Below are 18,319 nucleotides of genomic sequence, written 5' to 3' on the forward strand. Positions count from 1 at the left end.
CTTTTCCTCCAGCAACTGCTGGATTAAACAGATAAAATAAGGAGATAAAATAAGAGAAAGCCTTCCTCCTTGTTGCGCAACCCCTGCTCTTGTGGGTGGTCAGCTCTGGTGGCATCAGGGGGTTTCCTCCACCCAGCCCTGGTTACAGCACATACCAGCTCTCCTGTACCAGCAGCGCACTACCTGGGGAAGTGCTGCTTTGTTCCTTGGAGGGTTACTGTGGGTGGAAATGAGAAGTGATGGTGGTTTGTGCTAACTGTCAGAAGCCCTGCTGAGAACCAGAGCAGCTTTATTCCTGTGGCACTGTTGGGATATCTCCAGTGAAATGTGTGTCTGAGTTTAATGGAAACAGGGGATGTGGGGAAGCAAGTGGCAGTGCCAGCATGGGCGAGATGGGGGCTTGTCCTTGCCTGGACTCGGATGAGCTCAGCAGGGCGATGTGGGGTGTGCTGGGGGCTCGACCCGCCCCAGCCAGCCCCATGTCACTCCACCTTACACTGGGGTTGTCCTGGGAGGTTGTGGAGAGAGATGGCCAAGGCTGGTGTGGGGCTGGGAGTGATGCCGGGGGGCAGCACAGGCAGGTGCAGGCAGCGGGAGCCAAGGCTGGCAGTGGGGCCATCAAGGCAGTGTCCTCCTGGTGCAGGCGTGGGGATGAAGACCAGGGTCAGCCGCAACCCAGACATCACCCAGCACATCTGCAGTGGTGAAGCAACCTCTGAGCATGGAGCCAGCAAGCGGGGATGCGGCCGAGATGGGAAGCAGGCTTGGAGATGGAGCAGTGCATCCCCACCTGTTTTTGGAGATGTTGCTGCCTCGATGTGCAGGCAGCCATTGGGTGAGGATGGGCTGCAGCAGAGTGGGGGGCCAAAATGGAACTGCAGTGAATGCTGGTGAGCTTGCATGGCTGATTGCTATGCCAGGCTGGAAAAAATGGTGTAGGTTGGACCATGCTGGACCAGCCAGCAGCACCGCTGGGGCTGAGCGCTGGCAAGGCTCTGGAAACCCAGCTGTCAAATCTGCCTCAGAAAACGGCTGCTTTCTGGCCCTGTTTTAGACCAAAATAGCCAAAACCAAATCAGGCCCCAGCTGGGGAATCCCTCAACCTATTTCAGCTGTTCTTTTGGCTGTAAGCTGCACACCCGAGGGACAACAGAGACCTATAAATATGTCCCTGTGATGTCCTCCGGTGGGTTTGTGCCAGCACTGGGTACCGCAGCCATGTTTTGGTGTCTCCCTGCTGGCAGGGTGGGCAGGGTGCCCCTGTGAGCACCCCACTCCCTGGGGCCATTTCCCCCTGCTGTGGGTGCTGGGTCAGCCTTGGAGGGTGGATGTGTGTGCTTCCTCCACCACTGCAGCCACTGCTGCTTCTCCTTTTGGTGGGGGGATGTGGGGCATGCATGTAGGTAGGAACCTGGGAGCCTGGCGCTGCCCAGGGAGTGGATAAATCACGGGCATTGTTGTTCATATTGAGCTAATGTGGGAGATACTCAACACTCCTCCATCACGGGAGGGGTTAGCAGCTTTGCCCAGGCATGGGGGCATGGTGCCAGGAAAGCCAAGGCTCACCCAGAGCTGGGACATGCAAGGGATGTCAGGGCAATAAGATGAGCTTCCACTTTTAGAGTGGCTGACATCCTTACAAAGCTGCTGTTCATCATCTTCACAAGGTCACGAGGATCAGGGGAGGTCCTCAGTGACTGGAGAAAGGCAAATGTTGCACCCATCTTCAGTAATGGCCAAAAGGACATCCTGGGGAGCAACAGGATGGTCACCCTCATGTTGAGAAAACCATGGACTATGCTTTCTTGGAGCACATTTCTAGAAGAAGAGGGTGGCTGGATTGACCAAGGGTAAGTCAGGCCTGGCCAGCCTGCTTGCCTCTCACGATGAAATGGATGGATTTGTAGGCAAGGGGAGAGCAGTGGGTACCATTTACCTCAGCTTCAGTGAGGCTTTCAATACCGTGTCCCACAAAGTTCTTGCATCCAAGTGAGAATGTCATTGCCTGGATGGGTGGGCAACCAGGTAGGTAAAAATCCAGTTGGATGATCAGTCACAGAGGGTAGCAGTTAGTAGGACACACTCTATCGGGAGGCTGGTGAGAAGACAGCAGGGGTCTGATCTGGGATCTGTCCCATTTGATGTCTTTGTCCATGATCTGGAAGAGGTCATGGAGTGCATTTGTCAAGTTTACAGATGAGCCCAAAGTGGGAGGACCAGTTGATACTGGGTAGGGCTGCTATCCTGAAGTACCGGGGTGGGCTGGAGGAATGGGCCAGCAGGAACCTCACGATCCAGGGAGGTGATTACCCCCCTCAACTCAGCACTTGTTAGACCTCATGTAGACCTCATCCAGTGAGGATGGCCATGCCCGGGGAGGGGGTAGAGGCTCCATCCTCCAAGCCTGGCCAGGACAAAGGTGGGTGCAGTCTGGCCTGACCCCAGGGCAGGCTGGGTGTGGAGGAGAGGTCCCCACCGGTCCTCTCTCACCCAAATGGGAGATCTTTATATGCTGTTACATTGTAATTTTTGGCTGGAAACAGAGCAAGGCCTGTGCTGGAGATCTACACACCCCTTTGTGGGTGGAGAGCTGAGTCAGGCTTTATTTTTTTAAATTTTTGGCAAATGAGGCATCGTCTTCCATTTCTCCTGAAGACTCCCTTGGACAAACGTAAGCTCACTCATCTTCTCCAGTGATGATAAAATACAGTGGTTTAATTGACACTCGTTTCAGATTTTTCACAGAACTTGCTCTGTCATTTCAGTGCGTAGGTGGAGAGCTCTTCCAAGCCCCAGCTTCTGTGCTATGATACAATGTCTTATTGATAAAATTGACAGGTTTTAATTCATTTGTGGTTGCAAGAAGGAAGACAGGAAATAAATTGGTCTTGGAGGCACTTTACAACTCCTCTTGGTTACCTCAGGCATCAGTTTGTTGAGGCCACTCAACTCAGGATGAAGGCCCATCCCATTCACAACCCTCACAAGCCACCCAGATTCAGAAAGCCAAAACCCGGGAAGCTTCTGCAGTTGTGTAATTTTCTAAAGAATCCTACATTTTGTCTTCCAGTTCTTACAAGAGAGCAGGATTTGGCTAGTACAAACCAGGTAGACAGCGGGATTAAAAACTTCAGTGGAATAAGTAAAATACTTGTTTGCAGAGACGAATTTCTCAGCGACCATCAGAACACTGTGGAGGACCTTTTGCTGTAGCTTTACTTGTCACATCAGGTTCTCCGCTAGCACTATTTAGAGTGAGCTGAGAACTGTAGTCTGATGAGGCAGCAGAGGTAAAGGTTGTGTTTTACTCTAAAACCACTCCCAGCCTTTGTGAGTTTCTACCATACTACTTTTTTTTGGATAGCTTACATTTTCCCAGAACTGAGCACTTACTGAGAAAGCATCATCTAGTAGTACAAGGAAGTAGTACAAGTTCACTTAAACCTGGAATTGCTGTAGCACCTTTGGCTATAGAGAACCCAAAGCCTATGTAATGTGCATGAATGGCACAAGTTGCAACCGATGCCTCATTTGCCAAAAGTAGTACACTTCATCAGCTTGAAAGTATTTATATTTTCAAAAGTACTTTCAAGACTAACTTATTTTCTAGATATTCTGTTTCTTAAATACAAGGATTTATATTTGTGTAAGCTGAAGCTGGAGATCTAAGCTCAGGAAATGTGAGAGTATTATTCTCCATGCAATGCTGATTTATCCAGAAAGGCTAATACATATTTAACAATCCAACAAGTAATAATAAATACCATACGTATACAATAAAGCTTTAACATTGCTTTCAAGACATAAATATTTAACACTTCTTTTTCAGATGAAGCTGAATAGAAATCACAGCAAGGCAAGCTGGTGAGGTTTTCAGCCAAAGCTGACTGAAATGTAAACAACAAGATTAAATAATTTAAAATTATTTTAGGCACTCATACACAGGAAAAGACTAAGAACACCCAATAAGTTCAGCTGCCCCATTCCCATTTCATCGGGTCTGGCTTCTTAAACAAAGTTTACTTAAACCTGGAATTGCTGTAGCACCTTAGGCCTTGGGTTCTCTGTAGCCAATGTAATGTGCATCAATGGCACAAATTGAAAACGATGCAGCAGAATATGTACTCTGACATCATTCTGTTAGGACTGTGAGATTTGTCTCTGAACTGCCCATCCAAGACATCTTTGTCCAGAATCAGATTTCTTCACCTGACTCCACATCCCAGCCACAGGACTCCAGCTGCTCATCCTGTGGAAACTCAACCTCAATGTCGTAGATGAAATCTGGGTCATCCTTCTTCTTCCTGTTGTTTTCAAAGAGCTCATCCATGATGGTCTTCCTTTTGGCTAGTTCCTTGTCATCTAGTTTGTTCATATCTTCTTCTGGGTCAATGGTCTCTTCCTGCTGAAACTTTTCCAAGCTCTCAGCCAGGCTCTCTCCTCCCAGATGACCTTTCAGCAAACTGTACAGCTTCTTTAGCTGACACAGTGAGACTCCCTCTAGGTAAGCCTTGTGCCGAGGGTTATTCTTCAGCTGCTCAGCAGCCATGCTGCAGTCTAAAGAGAAAGCCACCATGAAGACTTACAGCTGTAAGCAAATCTCTTCCCATAAACAGATCCTCTTCTCCCAACCCCTCAGAAGCGAGACCTCCAGACTTAGCAGAACCACTACTCAGGTTAAGATGTAGCCCTGGGCTCCTCAGGGGAGATAGTGTTACCCCAAAACAACCCCTCTTTGCAATCCCTGCATGCCGGTGAGAAGTTACCCAGCAGTTACTAAAAATGCTGTTACTAACTATCTGTTCCTCTTGCTGTGTCTGGAGAGGACTTGAGGAATGCTACAAGTAAATGCACCACACCTGAGAACTTGGAGAAATTTCTGACAGGCATGATGCGCTGGCGAGTCTTATCCTTGCTGTCTTCTTTGTATATCAGGATAATGGATGGAGGCTGAAAGCAGATGCCGCACTTCTTTGCAATGTAAGTCATTACAGTTCTTGCTGCTGGCTCAAGCGTTGTCAGCTGTATTGGAGGTGTCCTCAGCAATGTCAAAGCTCACTGAAAAACAGGGAAAGAAAAAAAGGGAAAGGAAGTGTGAATGTCTCTCAGTACTGTTCTTTTTATCAGGGTTAGAGTCACTCAAGTTCAGCAAAAACATGCAGCCATGGCGTAAGTCTCCCTGATTTCAGCAGAAGTTGAACACATCCCTATGTGCTCTGTGAGCCAGGTGCCAGAGAGCAGAGTGACCCCCAACAAAGTTTACACCTTTGTCACTACTTGGGCTTTGAGTTTGGATTACATATCACACACAAATTAACATTTTGGTTTACCAGCTAAGTAAAGTACTGCACAGTCAAATGATACCTAAAAGATGTTTTTTATATTTATTCATTTTTAAAGTGAAAAATGTCATTAAATAGTAAATCAATGTATTACAGTTTCTTCACAAACACCACCTTCTGCAATATCCATTGCCCTGGAGAGCTAGGAATTGCTTATCTACCAAACCCTTTTCTGCTCTAACCACCACGCTTTTAACTTTGTATTGCCTGATAGTTCATATGAAAGATCCAGGTGTGACTTCAGGGAGAATCCGATTTCTCAGTAAAGATATAATGATAAATTTCTGCTGTAAGCTTATTTCAGCATATTTGAAAAAAAAAATTTCAGAAAAATGCACCTAAACCAAAAATTTGAAACATCTTGGAACCTCACTGAAAGAGTTTCTACAAAATTAAATATAAATGTTGCAAGAGATGCAATAAAGACAGAATTATATTGTACATATTTGTCTATTATACATATTTGCTTTAAAAAGATACAAATTGATTAATATAGTTCACATTTCCTTTGTCTCTGTTTCTGTCACAAGCCTAGGGATATCATATTCCTCATTTCATATGGTAAGGGAGAATCTTGCATCCATAATGTTGATGTATGTAACACTGGAATGCCCCCTTTTTTTTTTTTAACTTCTTAAGAGGAGGGTACCTAGTCAGTTTTTTAAAGCTTTCTTACAGTTTCAGAGTGACCTCAATATACCAGCATATCTGTAACCGATGACAGATGGCATACAGAGAGAGATGAGATTCAGAAATTAAGGACAAAAGTAATGAAACCCCTTATTAGGGGACAATGAAAATATGAACTAATTTTAAAGAGAGGAGATGATGTTCAACTGTTTGCTTCTTCTCAAACCAAATACACCATCAATGAAACTGAAAAGCCAAGAATTTAGAAGTGACAAATGGAAATGCTTTTTACACAGCACATTACTATTGGGAGAGCTGAAACTATAAAATGTTCATGAAGGTCAAGAATATCTTAAGATTTGAAAATGCTGAGCTGCTGCGTGTATGCGCAGAGGAACTGGGAACTTTTGCCATACTTAAAAGGTGGAGAAAGAGGGTGGGTAGGGAGGAAGGGCTGACTGACTCACTAAACATATGGCTGTATTTATACAGATAGCACGAACATACTGCAGGCACAAGAATCTCATTTTAAAGTAAAGACTCCTAAATTCTCAAGTATCACTGCATTGGTCAGCTACTACATGAATGAAGTTAGGAAGTTAATCCATAATTATCCTCTTTACTCTTCTCTGAAGCATTTTGTCTTGCAACAGGAGAGGGGGAACATCAGTCTGACTGACAGTGACAACTTCTCTTTTTCTGCCTTATCGCATTTGTCTGTACCCAAAATGCTTGAGAACTCCTCAGCATCAGCCCTGCCTTTGGCTCCATCCCCTATTCAAGTCAGATGAAATATTAGAGGAAACTTACAGATACAAACCTGCTGCAGATCCTCTTTCCCAGCTTAGTGTACAACACCAAATGCATGTGTTACCTTACTTTTGGTTTTAAATAAGTGAAAACATGCCAAACATGAAGGTTGTCTCCTCCTCCGACTACCCTAGAGACTGCAGTAAGGCAAAGTAAGAAATTATACCCAAAGAGTTAATGTATGTCTCCAAATCAAGAAAAATTGCATTAATCTTCAAAAGCTACTTTGAAGCCGAGTTGAAAAGTCTTCCTTCTTTGTTAAAAAACACATAGGAAAAAGTTCAAATTTGCAGTAATGTTCTTAATACTTAAAATTAACTACAGCTGCTATACCTTTTGCTTTTAAATAGTTCTACGAGTCAGGGAGAAAAGCAGAAGTCTCTTAAGAGCCACTTTCACTATCCTAAAATGAGAAATGCTTCAAACTGAACTGAAATGGCTTTTTGAAGGGTCACTGACAATCACGAGAGTGGGCCTCCATCTCTGAAATGGCAAAAAAATCCTCAGACGAGAAATACAAACATGAGAAGAAGCCATTGAGATGCAGGTAAAAGAGGGGAAAGAGGTTTCGTATCATCAGGTAACACAAGCAGAGACCTTCGCTGCCAGGCACGAAATGCTGGTTTCAGTAGCTCTGAGACACAGATAGGTGGGGTTTTTTTGCCCTGCCAACTTCTGTGCTGCAGCAGAACTACTTTTGCCGTTAAAAAGATGGTTTTCTATCGCTTGCTTCCGCCAGACGAGCAAACCCTCGGTGTCGTGCGCGGTCGAGGCCTAAACCCTGAGGGAGAAGGGAAGCGGGGCAGGATCGGGTTCGTCCTTCCCGCCTCTCGCCCCTTCCCCTCACCTTCGGCGGCGGCGGAGGGACGGGGCAGGAAAGCGTTTTCTCGGTGGCGGCGGCCTCCTCCCGGTGCCGGAGACGAGAGGCGGCGGCCCGAGCCTGGCCCGCTCCACGAGGGCCTCCCCTGCGCGGTTGCCATGGCTACGGCCGCGCCGCCTGGCCCTCGCGTCGCAGGCCCCCTCCAGGCTGCCCGCACCAGCGCCAGCGGGACGCGGCGGCGGCTGGCCGGCCCCTGCCGCTGCGGACCCGCGCACCGGGTGGGGACAGCGGCGACGCTGAAGCGTCGGGGCAGCGTTTAGAGGCGGGTCCCGCCGGCGCCGCGGAACGAGGGGTGGATAAGGCCCGCGGGGTCAGGCGGGCGCCCGGACCGGAGGCGAGGCTGTGTGGAGCGGGCCCGCCATGGCGGGCAGCCCGCGGCGGTGGGACGAGGCGCTGCTCCGTGCCGGGCTGGCCGCGCTCCTCTGCGCCCTCCGTAAGTGCCGGCCCGGCCCAGCCGCGGGGGAGCAGCTTCCTGTTGGCCTCGGAGGGGCGGGGGGAAACCGGGCCCGCGGGCGGCTCCCTGCTCTTCCCGCCGGCCGCCGCTGCGGGAGCCGGGGCTGGGTGAAGCCGGCCGGGCGGCCCCCGACCTGTGCAGAGGCGGTGAGAACCCTTCCCCTCGCTTAGAGCTCGGCCGAGCCGAGGTTTCAGGTGGTGTCAGGTGATTAAAGCCGGCCGGGCCGCATGTGTTGGTCAAATGGCTTCGCGCAGTCTCCGCCTCTGCAGCTGGCTGTACTGCGCCCAGCCGTGCCCACCGCGGCCGCTTAATCCAAGCGTGAGCACCTGGGACCCCCTTGTACTGACATCAAAGGGTTTGGACTTTCGTCTTGAAAATATTTATTTACACGTGCGTGGAGCTGTGTGCGCCTACTTGTTTGTAGAGCTGGGTTCTGGATTTGGGAAGCACGGCTTGGCCAGTGACCTAAGAAACCTCCTCTGCTGTCGATCACAGCTTTCCGAGGAGGGAACGTGGAGAGGGAGGTGCTGATGTCTTCTCCCTGGGATCCAGGGACGGGAGGCCTGGGAATGGCTCAAAGCTGTGCCAGAGGAGGTTCAGACTGGACATGAGGAAGTGTTTCTTTACTAAGAGGGTCGTCAGACACTGGAACAGACTTCCTAGAGAGGTGGTCGATGCCCCAAGCCTGTCAGTGTTTAAGAGGCATTTGGACAATGCCCTTGATAACACGCTTTAACTTTTGGTCAGCCCTGAAGTGGCCAGGCAGTTGGACTAGATGATCGTTGTAGGTCCCTTCCAACTGAAATAGTCTATTCTATTATTGAAATTAATAACAGAATCAAGCAGTTTTCCAGATTAGGTAACTGAAAAACAGCTGCACGACCTACTGCAAAATTTCATATTAAGCCAACATCGCCTTGCTTTAGGTCTCCACTCAAGCAGATACTGATATTGTACATGAGATGACTGGAGTTTCAGATCTAAAAGTGAAATCCTGTGGGAACTTAGAGAAAAAAATAAAGAAAACAGTAGCTGTAACACAAAGTTAATTTTTAAAGTCTGGGTCATACAGGAATTGATACAGAAGTAGGAGATAAGGAATCACACCTGGAATGGGGGTTGCAGTGGGAAAAAGCAGGGATTATTACAGACTTCTCAGCAAAAACCAAAGCATATTTTTGAAAGTTGCTCTACTGGGAAAAAAGAGAGCTATTTCAGCCTTCGTGGTAGCTGAAGCTTGGTGTTCTACTGACAAAATGGCTGTTGGCTGTACTAAATTGAAACGCTGTTTCCCTTTTGCTGTGAGAGGTTTTGCAGGTGATATGTTCATTGATTATATGACTTCATTTGTTAAGGTTGTCTGCCCATGTGATAATTACGTGTGCTCATTCGTTCTGTGTTATCTTAGATGTGCAGGCTGCTTGTCAGGATGCCACTGTCACGCAGGAGCTTCTGAAAGAGGGGTTTCACAGGTAAGTTGTCACCCTGGCACTGCATCAGAATAACGTGCCGGTTAATTTTACGTGTGAAGAAGCTTCTCTTCTAATTCGTGCACAGTTGTATCAGCTCACTGAGCTGTGATCCGTAGGCATGGCTAGGCACTAGGAATGTATTAGCATGATCAATTAATTAACAATTACAAGCTATAGTGGAGGAAGAAGAGCAGGCCCCTTTCTAAGATCAGTGTGGAGGCTGTTGGTAGTTCTGAGAAGTTAACAAAGAAGTGAAACTTCATTTTGGTCACAGACATGGAGTCAGGGTGAACTACATCATTGTAACCAGAGAAGGACAGCACGGCTTGACAGGGAACTGTTTTCTGAACTTGTCACACATAGTATGCGAGAGCTGCGTTTAATCTCTGCGTGTTTGAGAGTATGTCTCTCAGGGGGTTTTGTGCCATCTTTTGAAGTGCAGGTGTAAACGTTTTGCTTCTGCTGCTTGTTTGAAGGGACCTGCTGGTGAAGGTAGAACTTGGTGTAGTGGGGGAGGATGCAGGAGGATGTGCAGTGGCAGCTAGAACTCATCTTCCACCAGGAATCTACGTGGATCCATACGAGCTGGCATCGCTGCAGCAGCACAATTTAACAAAGGTAACAACCCCAAAGCTCAGACGACTGGCAGTTACTCAGATAACGATGAGTATGCTCAGGAAGTTGTAATCTCTGGTCATTATCTGGCTCGTTGAACCAAGGTGATTAATTCCTTTTCCTGGAAGGAGATGCTGCACAGTATTGTCTTCGTGACATCGTATCTCTCAGCTTGATCAGCATCGGCCAGTGCAGTGTGTTTTGTGTCGTGTGCTGCTGATATTTCTACACATAGGCATGCATACCAGCGAGCTGCTGCAACTCTGCTCAGCCCCAGATGAACAACTATGGTACAAGCTATTCAGGTTGAAAAGATGGAAGGTTAACCACCACAAAAGAGGTGGTGGTGGGCTTTAAGTAGTGTGCTGCGCATTCGGACTGAGTAGCTTCACAGCTTTGCTTTCATCACAGCTTTCTGTGTTGCTTTCCAGTGTTTGCTTTGCATTTTGGGTAGAGACATGTGCTAAGGCTGTGGCTTTAAGGTGACCTCCTTAGGCGCTTAATTCAGTTAAAACATATGGATGCAAAGACTCTGGGCAGCTTCTGCTGTTGGGATGCTTGCAAGTGCTGGTATGGCCTTGCTTATATGCATCATTAAGCTAATGTCTCTTAGGTTTGGCTATAGGCATGGTTGCACTGTAAAATTTTCATATGTAAGAATCACTCCTTGGAAAGGGACTTGAAAAGTTATTTTGGAACAGCTTAAGGACAGAATTTCCAACTTGATCTTCCTGACTACGAAATCAGGCCCAGTGTTAGACAATAGAATGAGGAAAATACTTTTCCCTTCTGATGCTGCAGTAGGTTACTGCAGCAGACAGTGGCCTCTTAAATCCCAGAATCATGCACAAAAAATTCATATATTTTTTTCCCCACATCCCTCCCTTGTGTCGATTCTGATTGCAGCCACATCTGTATTTTTCACCACTTGCAGGCAGCGTTAATTCCTGATGTCATCAATGTGGAGGCTCCTGAGTACTTAGCCACAGATCTTCTTGTTCTCCTGTACATGGAACCCGACCCTCGGTGCTCTCGCTGTTTTAGAGCTGCCTTGCCTGTGCACGGGCGGTACCACCAGCCGGCAGAAGAGAGTGAGAAAGCATTGGTTGTTCTGAAGAGCCCAGAAGTACTGGTCTGCTGCTGTGACAGTGAGATTCTTGTTACATGTTCTTTTGGGGAGAGAGGAATAACCGTGGGCAATCCAGAGCTTGGAATCTGGTTCTGTATTTGTCTTCCGAAGACGGAACTCTTGGTAGTCCTGTGAACACGAGGGGAAGATAGTGGCCCTGATAAAGACCACGTTGTCTTCCTCTTTGAATGCTGTTGCTGCCTGACCAAAGGCAGATTAATTGTCAACAGACTTCTTGGTGTTGCGCTGCTGCCGTTGTACCCTTGTACTGTAGCAGGCTGTTTGGGCTCTTTCACCTGAAAGCGTTGGCAGTTGGTCTGTTAGTCACAGACCCTGCAGGCCCTGGCTTGTTAAAGGTCAGCTGCTCAGACTGCGTTTTGACAGTGTTTCTCTTGACAGCTGAAGCCATGCATGGCGTATTTAATATTCATTATTAGGTATTTAGAGTAATCAAAGTATTCTGATGGTTTCTAACACTTTCTTCCTGCATTCCCTATATATAGGGAAGGAATGGAGAAAACTGTGTGCCTGAAGGTTAGAATGGTTGGAGTCTCAAACTCCTGTGAAACAAGACCCTGATATCCACTGACAATGAATATTTAAAATTACATGAACAATGAAATCCTACATTTTTGCTACAAATTGTATTTCCTTTCACAAAGTCATTCTTGCTAGCCACCAAGTCAAACATGCTAATGATTCTCAGCTCTGTTATCTTCACTTGTGCATTATTTGAACAATGATTTTCTGGGATAAACTTAGGGGCAGGGAAGACTGCCTGGTCAATTAAAAAAGGGGTGTGAAATGTTCCCATTTTTCTGCCACATTTACTACTTATGAGCAGGAAAACATATTTATTATTAATATGAAAGCATTGAAAGTATTGGAGGGGAGTTCTTGCATGGAGGGGAGTTGGCCAACAGGAGGCCAACAAGGAGAAATGGAAGAATGACTTCTTTGTTTTGGGGGAAGAGAAATTGTAACTGTGTGGCTAAAGTTGAGGGGTCTACAGGCCACTGATGAATTCTTTGCCCTGTTAAGGACAGAAGGGCCAAGATACCACACAGGTGAGATTCTTTCTTGGGTACCTACTGTATTGGGAAGGGAAGAGTTGCAAAGTTCACGAAAAGGACTGCCCAGCACCACTTTGACCATGCAGGTTAGCTGGCACATTTCTGTCAGTGCTGTTTCACCTATTGGCTTTCAGGGAGTAGATTCTGTCTAGCTGTTGTAGAGGAAAGATACCTCATTTGGAAAAGTCTTGCAGGCCATATTGCTTCATCCCATCTGGATCCTGCTGATTCATTAATATCTTCCGTAGATCGTCTGTCAGCAGAGTGTTGGAAGCCTACTGAAGTGGAAGCTCCCTGTTCAGGCAAAAACGTCAGCCCCTGTCAGTGGTACAGCGTAATGCACAAACCTGTGAGTTTTTATTTCTGGTGGGAATTCTTGGTTCTCTTTTAAAAATTGCTGCCTTTTTTTCTGTGATTAGCAACTTCCATAGGACAGGAACTAATCAGGACAAGACTAGTTGTGTGATTCCTCTTTAGGGAGGCTCCCTTCTTCCTTTCTGACCGGCTTTTAATGGGGGTTATCCTATCCTTTTGACATGCTTGTAGTCACTCTGCTCCTCTAGTCCTTTATGGGGCTGCTCTCTTCCCCTTTTTTTTCCTTAATAGTTTACTTGGAATTCTAGGATATAATTGGCACTGGTCAAATTAAGAAAGGTCTTTACAGCATAGGTACTTCAGAGGAGTAGCAAAGTGGAAAACTACTTCATGATCTAACTAAAGGAGGGGTGAAACCCCAAAGATTGAAGGAATAACATCTTAAAAAAAGGCCGCTTCTGTTTGTTCGTTTGTTATCTGATTGGCTAAGTATCTAGGAAGAGATGAAGTTTCTTTATTCTGTGTTCAAAACCAAGGAAACTCTTATCTTTAATGTGGTCAACTGCCTTTGATACTTGAAAGGGTTGCAATAGCATAGAGATTCAGAAATAAGACTAATTTGTCTCATAACAAATCTGTTGTTTTTGTAACACATATGCCTTCCTATATTTAAGATACCTGCAGATGTCTGGGATATCTGCAGCTCTGGTCCAAAAAAACGTTTTGGAGCTTCCTGCATCACAGAGAAATCAAATAGTTGTTCGCCTTGGAGAAAACTGGCTTCTCAGTGATCTGTGAAATGCTCATTCCGAGAGCTTCTCTCTTCCATGCTGTATTATGTATGTATCCTCAATGGCAAGCCTGCTGTAAGAACAAAGATACAGAGGATATAAATGGCTGCCATTCAAAATGGTAGCAGATAAATTTATTGAGCTTTGTACTGCAAGAGCTCCATTTGGTGTAAACTGAAAGGTTACATCCCATCTCGGTTTTGATTTTGAATCCCAGAAGAAGCCTTAGCAAAGGACTAGTGAAATAGCGGTCTGGTTACTAATCCTCTAAGTTTCAGTCAAAAAGAAATAGCTTGTTAAATGCGTGTAATCCATTTACTTTGTAGGCATATGAGGAACTGATTCTGCAGGTTCCAGTGGGGCTCAGGCAACATAGTTCCTTAGTGTGTGTTGTGACTCTTCTTGCCACGGTGCTCTGTTCCAGTCTGATTCTTGCAGCTGTATGCAAATATGGACACTTCTCCCCAGCGACCTGCTCAGAATAAAGAAATACGGAATGACTGACCTCCGTCCAGTGAAACTCACTGAATATTAACATCAGCTTCCTAAACAAATCCTACTCTACTGTTATCTTGCTACTGCGCGAGGGTCCCATAATAGGTTATCGTTTCCTTGCCCCAATTCTTACAAACACCTTTCACACATAGAAGACTGTTTTGGTGCATTGTCAATGTACAAAGCAGATGGAGGGTAGGAATAGTGCTGCAAAAAGCTGTGAGGACTGCCACAGTCTCAGTTCCGATTCTCTCCCCCTGGCCCAGAGCCTGCTTTGACTACAGTGCTGCCTCTTGCAGAGATGTTTGTATTTCTTGAATTTACACTAACTGACTCAGGGATTGGTTATTAAGGGTATGAAAAGCATTATCTGTCATTAAAGTTTCTGAATTTTAAGCTTGTTTACATTGTCCAGATGGGTTACATGTGAATTTGTGAAGAGACATTCTGTGCTTACCTGGGACAGGAGAATGCTTAAATAATCTCTCCCATTCTAATAACTGGGAGGGATTAGCTGCTCTTGGTCAAATTAGTCAGAGCTGAAAGAGTTTAGAAAATTGGAAAGAAATTTCACCCTATTTCAGAAGCAGAAAGAGTAACCCTTGGAAGACGAAAGCTGGTGAAAAGATACTAACTAGAAGCAAATATTTAGAAGACTTGCATTCAGCCATCCGAACAGTTGATAAATACAAGGAAACGGAGAGGAAATTACTTAATGGAAAACCTGAGTTCCTCTGGATTGACAGAAGACCTCGGTTGCTGTTTCTAATTGTCAGTAGGTGGCATTGTGAGTTTACGGTAACTCCTGCGGTGGAGAACATAGATTTTATTCCTTATAAGCTGAGAGTGAGTTAGTAAAAGCAGGTGATTTTGAGGAGTGCATGTGTGAGGGGGAATGAATGAAAATTCTGGTTTTCAAATTCTGACTTTCTTTTGAGGGCTCTGTGTGCAGCCGAGACTTCTCATCAGCAGAATTGGCCTTTCATCACTGTCCAGCTGTAGCTTCAGGATCCCTTGGGCATCTTTCTTCTGCTTCTGCTGGAATTCAGTAGAGAGGTCATCTTGTGACTTCGCCCACAACAGGTTGGCAAGTGCTGTGACACTGGGCTCTTGTTCTCCCTTGACTGTGCTGAATGATGATGGCTGCGCCAGTACTTCATCCACTACCTCAGAGGAGTCATGCACTGCATCTGCTTGGGGGAAGGGAGAAATTAGAACAATTGCAGAGCAATTTGGCAGTCTGTTTAACCACATCAGCGCAGCAGGGCTGCGGACCAGTATTGTAATGCTTGTCTCCAAGTGGGATTCTTAATTCTCAGAGTTGAGTTTGTTCTTCTGCTCTCTCTCTCTCTTACGCTGGTACGTAATTCTGTATTGCAGTCTGACCCTTGGAATGGCAACATCCCAGATTGCCACTCAGCTCTGGCAGGTCTTTATCACCTGAAAGCTCACAGGTTTTTTTAACATCAGATAATACCAGTTGAAAATCACAGGTTGAATTCCTTAGCTAAAACAAGCTGCCTGATATAATAGCCTAGTGAAAGGAAATGGTCATTTCCTTCTGACAAATGAAGAAAATATTGCAAGTGACAAAATATACGAGTGGATGATTTGGAAATCTGTACAAGTGAGGATGTGAGAATGGAAACCCACATTAGTGGTAAGATGCTGTAGGAGAAACTGAGGCAGGAGGGGCTTGAATTGCAGGGGGCTTAGCACTGTCGGGACTAACCGAATAGTTGACTTCAGAACAGTTTTAGTGTGCACTAATCAGTTTGACTGGCACATGGCTCACTAAGTGTATCTAAAATTCATCAAGATCCCACCAATAAGCTTTTCAGCTGAACTTGAGTAATACTGATTCTGATTAATATAAAATATGAGAGAAATTGCAGAACTTCTCAGTGGATGTTTTTTGTTATGGCAAATAGCAAATATTTGCTGTTTTTTAAATCCATAGCATTTGTATTATAAATACAGTACACAAGTTTTTCTTTAAAAGCTGTAAATAAGTCTAATAACTATTGTAGTGTTAAGTACAAAGGAATTTGCCAGTTAAACTTTCTCTCCCATACCAGAAACTACTGTCATTAAGCAAGCACTGCATTTCGCAGGCATGCCCTGATGTGCCAGATGCAGGAGGATGCAGGTGCCAGCCCTACAGGGATCACTGGCAGATACAGATGACAAGCTGTAAGGCAGTTGTTTCCATGTGGAAAAATTCTGTCAGCTTTGGAGACAGAAATGAGGTAGCTATGAGTTCTTAGCAAGAGAACATAGATACAAGGGTCAGACACAAACATCCATCATTGATGTGTGTAAGGACTGAATTAGAGCAATGAAAGAAAAGTGGGAGGGGGACAGGGGTGTTAAAGGCCATGGTAGGAGTTAAGACTTTCCGAATCACAAATGAATGGATATAAGCTTGTTTAAACCCTCCTAGTTTGTTTAATAAGATGTGCCTGGGGAGGGAGACAGAAGAATGGGAGGGGGGTAAAGATTCTGAAAACGCTTTGGAGCAGGAGCCAAGTGGGTTTAGGGGTACAAGGCTGAAGTAACAAGAAGTAAGGTCACCTTACAGGGAAGGAAAGTAGAGCTGAGGGAAGTGTGAAGTTCAGAAACCTGCTGTGGTTTCTTCAGAGGTACATGCAGAGATGAATTAGCAAAAGTTTGATCCTGGGAGGATCAAATGCAGAGTTGAGTCAGAGTGGGAGAGTCAGAGAGACAAAGCAATATGCAAAGAGAAGTGAAGATGATGGCCTTGCCTGCAGTAGGAAGCAGACCAGAGCACTCTCTGGCAGCCACAGCAGGGTCACTTTGGAAGAATGGGGTTGAAATAAGGCAGGTCTGTAGGGGCAAGTTTTCTGTGACCATTCACTCTGCAGTAATTTTGTGGAAAGTAAGGGAGAAGATAGCCAGCAAGCGTTGGCTGAAAGCAACAGAAGCTGGAAAGTCTGATTTGCAGTCTTTGTCCCTGGACCTGCATGGAGGTTTGAGGACTTAGTGGGAGCCTGCTACTTTCCCCCACAGGACCTTTATGAAGAGGAGCTGCCTGATGCATGTCCTTCTCCTTCTGAAAGAAAAATCAGATGTTGCTTCAAGCCTGGACTGACAGAGGAGGTGAGGTCCAAGCTGCAGGGCAGGTGGATGCTTGGGGAAGTTATCTGGGAGATTAAACATACCACAGGAATCTGGGGGGAGAAGCCTTGAGGGCACGTATGCTGCTTTCTCAGCTGTGTTACTACTGCATCTCTTGGAACCTGGGCATCTGAGTAGTGGCTTAGGTTGCTGATGGTGGGAAGTGGCAACATGGAAAGCTGCTCTGTGCCCTGCTGCTGTAGCTAATGCGTGCTGCTTTCACCGGTTATGGTGCACCCTAAGCCATGTGGACTTGTGGACCAGAGAAGTTGGTGGGAGAAGGGTTAATTTGTCAGCTGTATTGATACAAAAATAAGCCCCTTCCAGTACCTTCAGGGCAAGAGGTAGAGTGAGAATAGCACAGATAAGGAACATGAAGCGCGACCACCTTGGTGGTCTCAGACACCCTTGCCAACCTTGCTGGCTATAGCCAGCTGCCAGGGCAAAAGCCTACCGCCCTAGAAAAAAAAAATTAAAATAGATACATATTAAAAAAACCCCTCAGGTGATGTGACCAGAAAGCAGCACTGCTGGGCCATGGGTGTGAGGACGAGGGGGGATGGAGGCTCCGAGCAGCGCTGCCCCGGGCCTCTCCTCTGGCCCTCAAGGGTGAGCCTGGGACGGTGGTTCCCCGGCGTGGTCACCACCCCGAGGCCACCCGCTCCCTCAGGCGCCGGCTCGGGCCCCCTGCGATGTGCCGGCGCCCGGCTCCCCTCGGCAAGGCGAGCGATGGACTGCGCCTCCCATGACGCGCCGCGCGGCGCCATCAGAACTTCCTGTGCGGGCGCTGTGCCCGCCGGGAGTTGTAGTCGTGTGGGTGGCGCCCCGCCCCCGCCCGCCCTCGCGGGCTGTGGCCACGCGCGGCGGTTCCGCTTCCCCCTCCGGCTCCTGCCGCCGCCGCCTCGGTGGGTGCTGCCGCCGCCGCCATTGCAGAGGTACCGTGTGGCGGCCGCGCCCCGCTCAGCCCGTCCGTCCCCCGAGGCGGCAGGCGCCGCCCTAGCCCGGTGAGTCCGCTCCCACCTGCCGGCCGCGCATTCCGTCCTTTGTGGAGTCCGCCGGGCCGGGCCTGCGGCGGGCGGCGAGCTCGGGGCGGCGGCTCCTCTCACGGCGCTTCCGGCAGCGCGGGCCCGCTGTCCCCGCGGTATCAGGCACCGAGCGCGGCCGAGCCGAGGGCG

General features: G+C 47.1%; 3 protein-coding genes across 14 annotated transcripts in view; 2 read left to right on the forward strand and 1 right to left on the reverse strand.

The window, feature by feature from the left end:
• Positions 1-21: 21 nt before the first annotated feature.
• CEP19 (centrosomal protein 19) lies at positions 22-7,815 on the reverse strand. Of its 6 annotated transcripts, XM_072868908.1 has the most exons (5): positions 7,380-7,815; positions 7,116-7,265; positions 6,783-6,919; positions 4,860-5,058; positions 22-4,557 (listed from the first exon to the last, which is right to left on the reverse strand). In XM_072868908.1, the coding sequence occupies exons 4-5, from the start codon at positions 4,987-4,989 to the stop codon at positions 4,196-4,198; spliced, it is 492 nt and encodes a 163-aa protein (XP_072725009.1). In that variant the 5' UTR covers positions 4,990-5,058; positions 6,783-6,919; positions 7,116-7,265; positions 7,380-7,815; the 3' UTR covers positions 22-4,195. The 6 variants fall into 6 exon arrangements, with proteins under 6 accessions (XP_072725009.1, XP_072725011.1, XP_072725012.1 ...); XM_072868910.1 differs by having other exon boundaries at positions 6,793-6,919; positions 7,116-7,815; XM_072868911.1 differs by lacking the exons at positions 6,783-6,919; positions 7,116-7,265 and having other exon boundaries at positions 7,630-7,815.
• A 139-nt stretch (positions 7,816-7,954) lies between these two features.
• Positions 7,955-15,874, forward strand: PIGX (phosphatidylinositol glycan anchor biosynthesis class X). 2 transcript variants are annotated; one of them, XM_072868907.1, is made up of 6 exons: positions 7,955-8,095; positions 9,525-9,588; positions 10,065-10,206; positions 11,138-11,351; positions 12,654-12,754; positions 14,945-15,874. In XM_072868907.1, exons 1-6 carry the CDS (start codon positions 8,023-8,025, stop codon positions 15,056-15,058), a joined length of 708 nt encoding a protein of 235 aa, XP_072725008.1. In that variant the 5' UTR covers positions 7,955-8,022; the 3' UTR covers positions 15,059-15,874. The 2 variants fall into 2 exon arrangements, with proteins under 2 accessions (XP_072725008.1, XP_072725007.1); XM_072868906.1 differs by lacking the exon at positions 14,945-15,874 and adding an exon at positions 13,838-14,424.
• PAK2 (p21 (RAC1) activated kinase 2) overlaps positions 12,670-18,319 on the forward strand; it is a 53,399-nt gene continuing 47,749 nt past the window's right edge. For 5 of the 6 annotated variants that reach the window (XM_072868893.1, XM_072868894.1, XM_072868892.1 and 2 more), the window contains exon 1: positions 17,976-18,148. The gene's annotated coding sequence lies outside the window, so the exon portion shown is untranslated. Of the gene's footprint in view, positions 12,755-17,975; positions 18,149-18,319 lie in introns of those variants that run through there. The other variant, XM_072868895.1, reaches the window with a different exon arrangement.

The sequence above is a fragment of the Ciconia boyciana genome, chromosome 7, assembly GCF_034638445.1.
Source record: "Ciconia boyciana chromosome 7, ASM3463844v1, whole genome shotgun sequence".
Taxonomy (NCBI): domain Eukaryota; kingdom Metazoa; phylum Chordata; class Aves; order Ciconiiformes; family Ciconiidae; genus Ciconia; species Ciconia boyciana.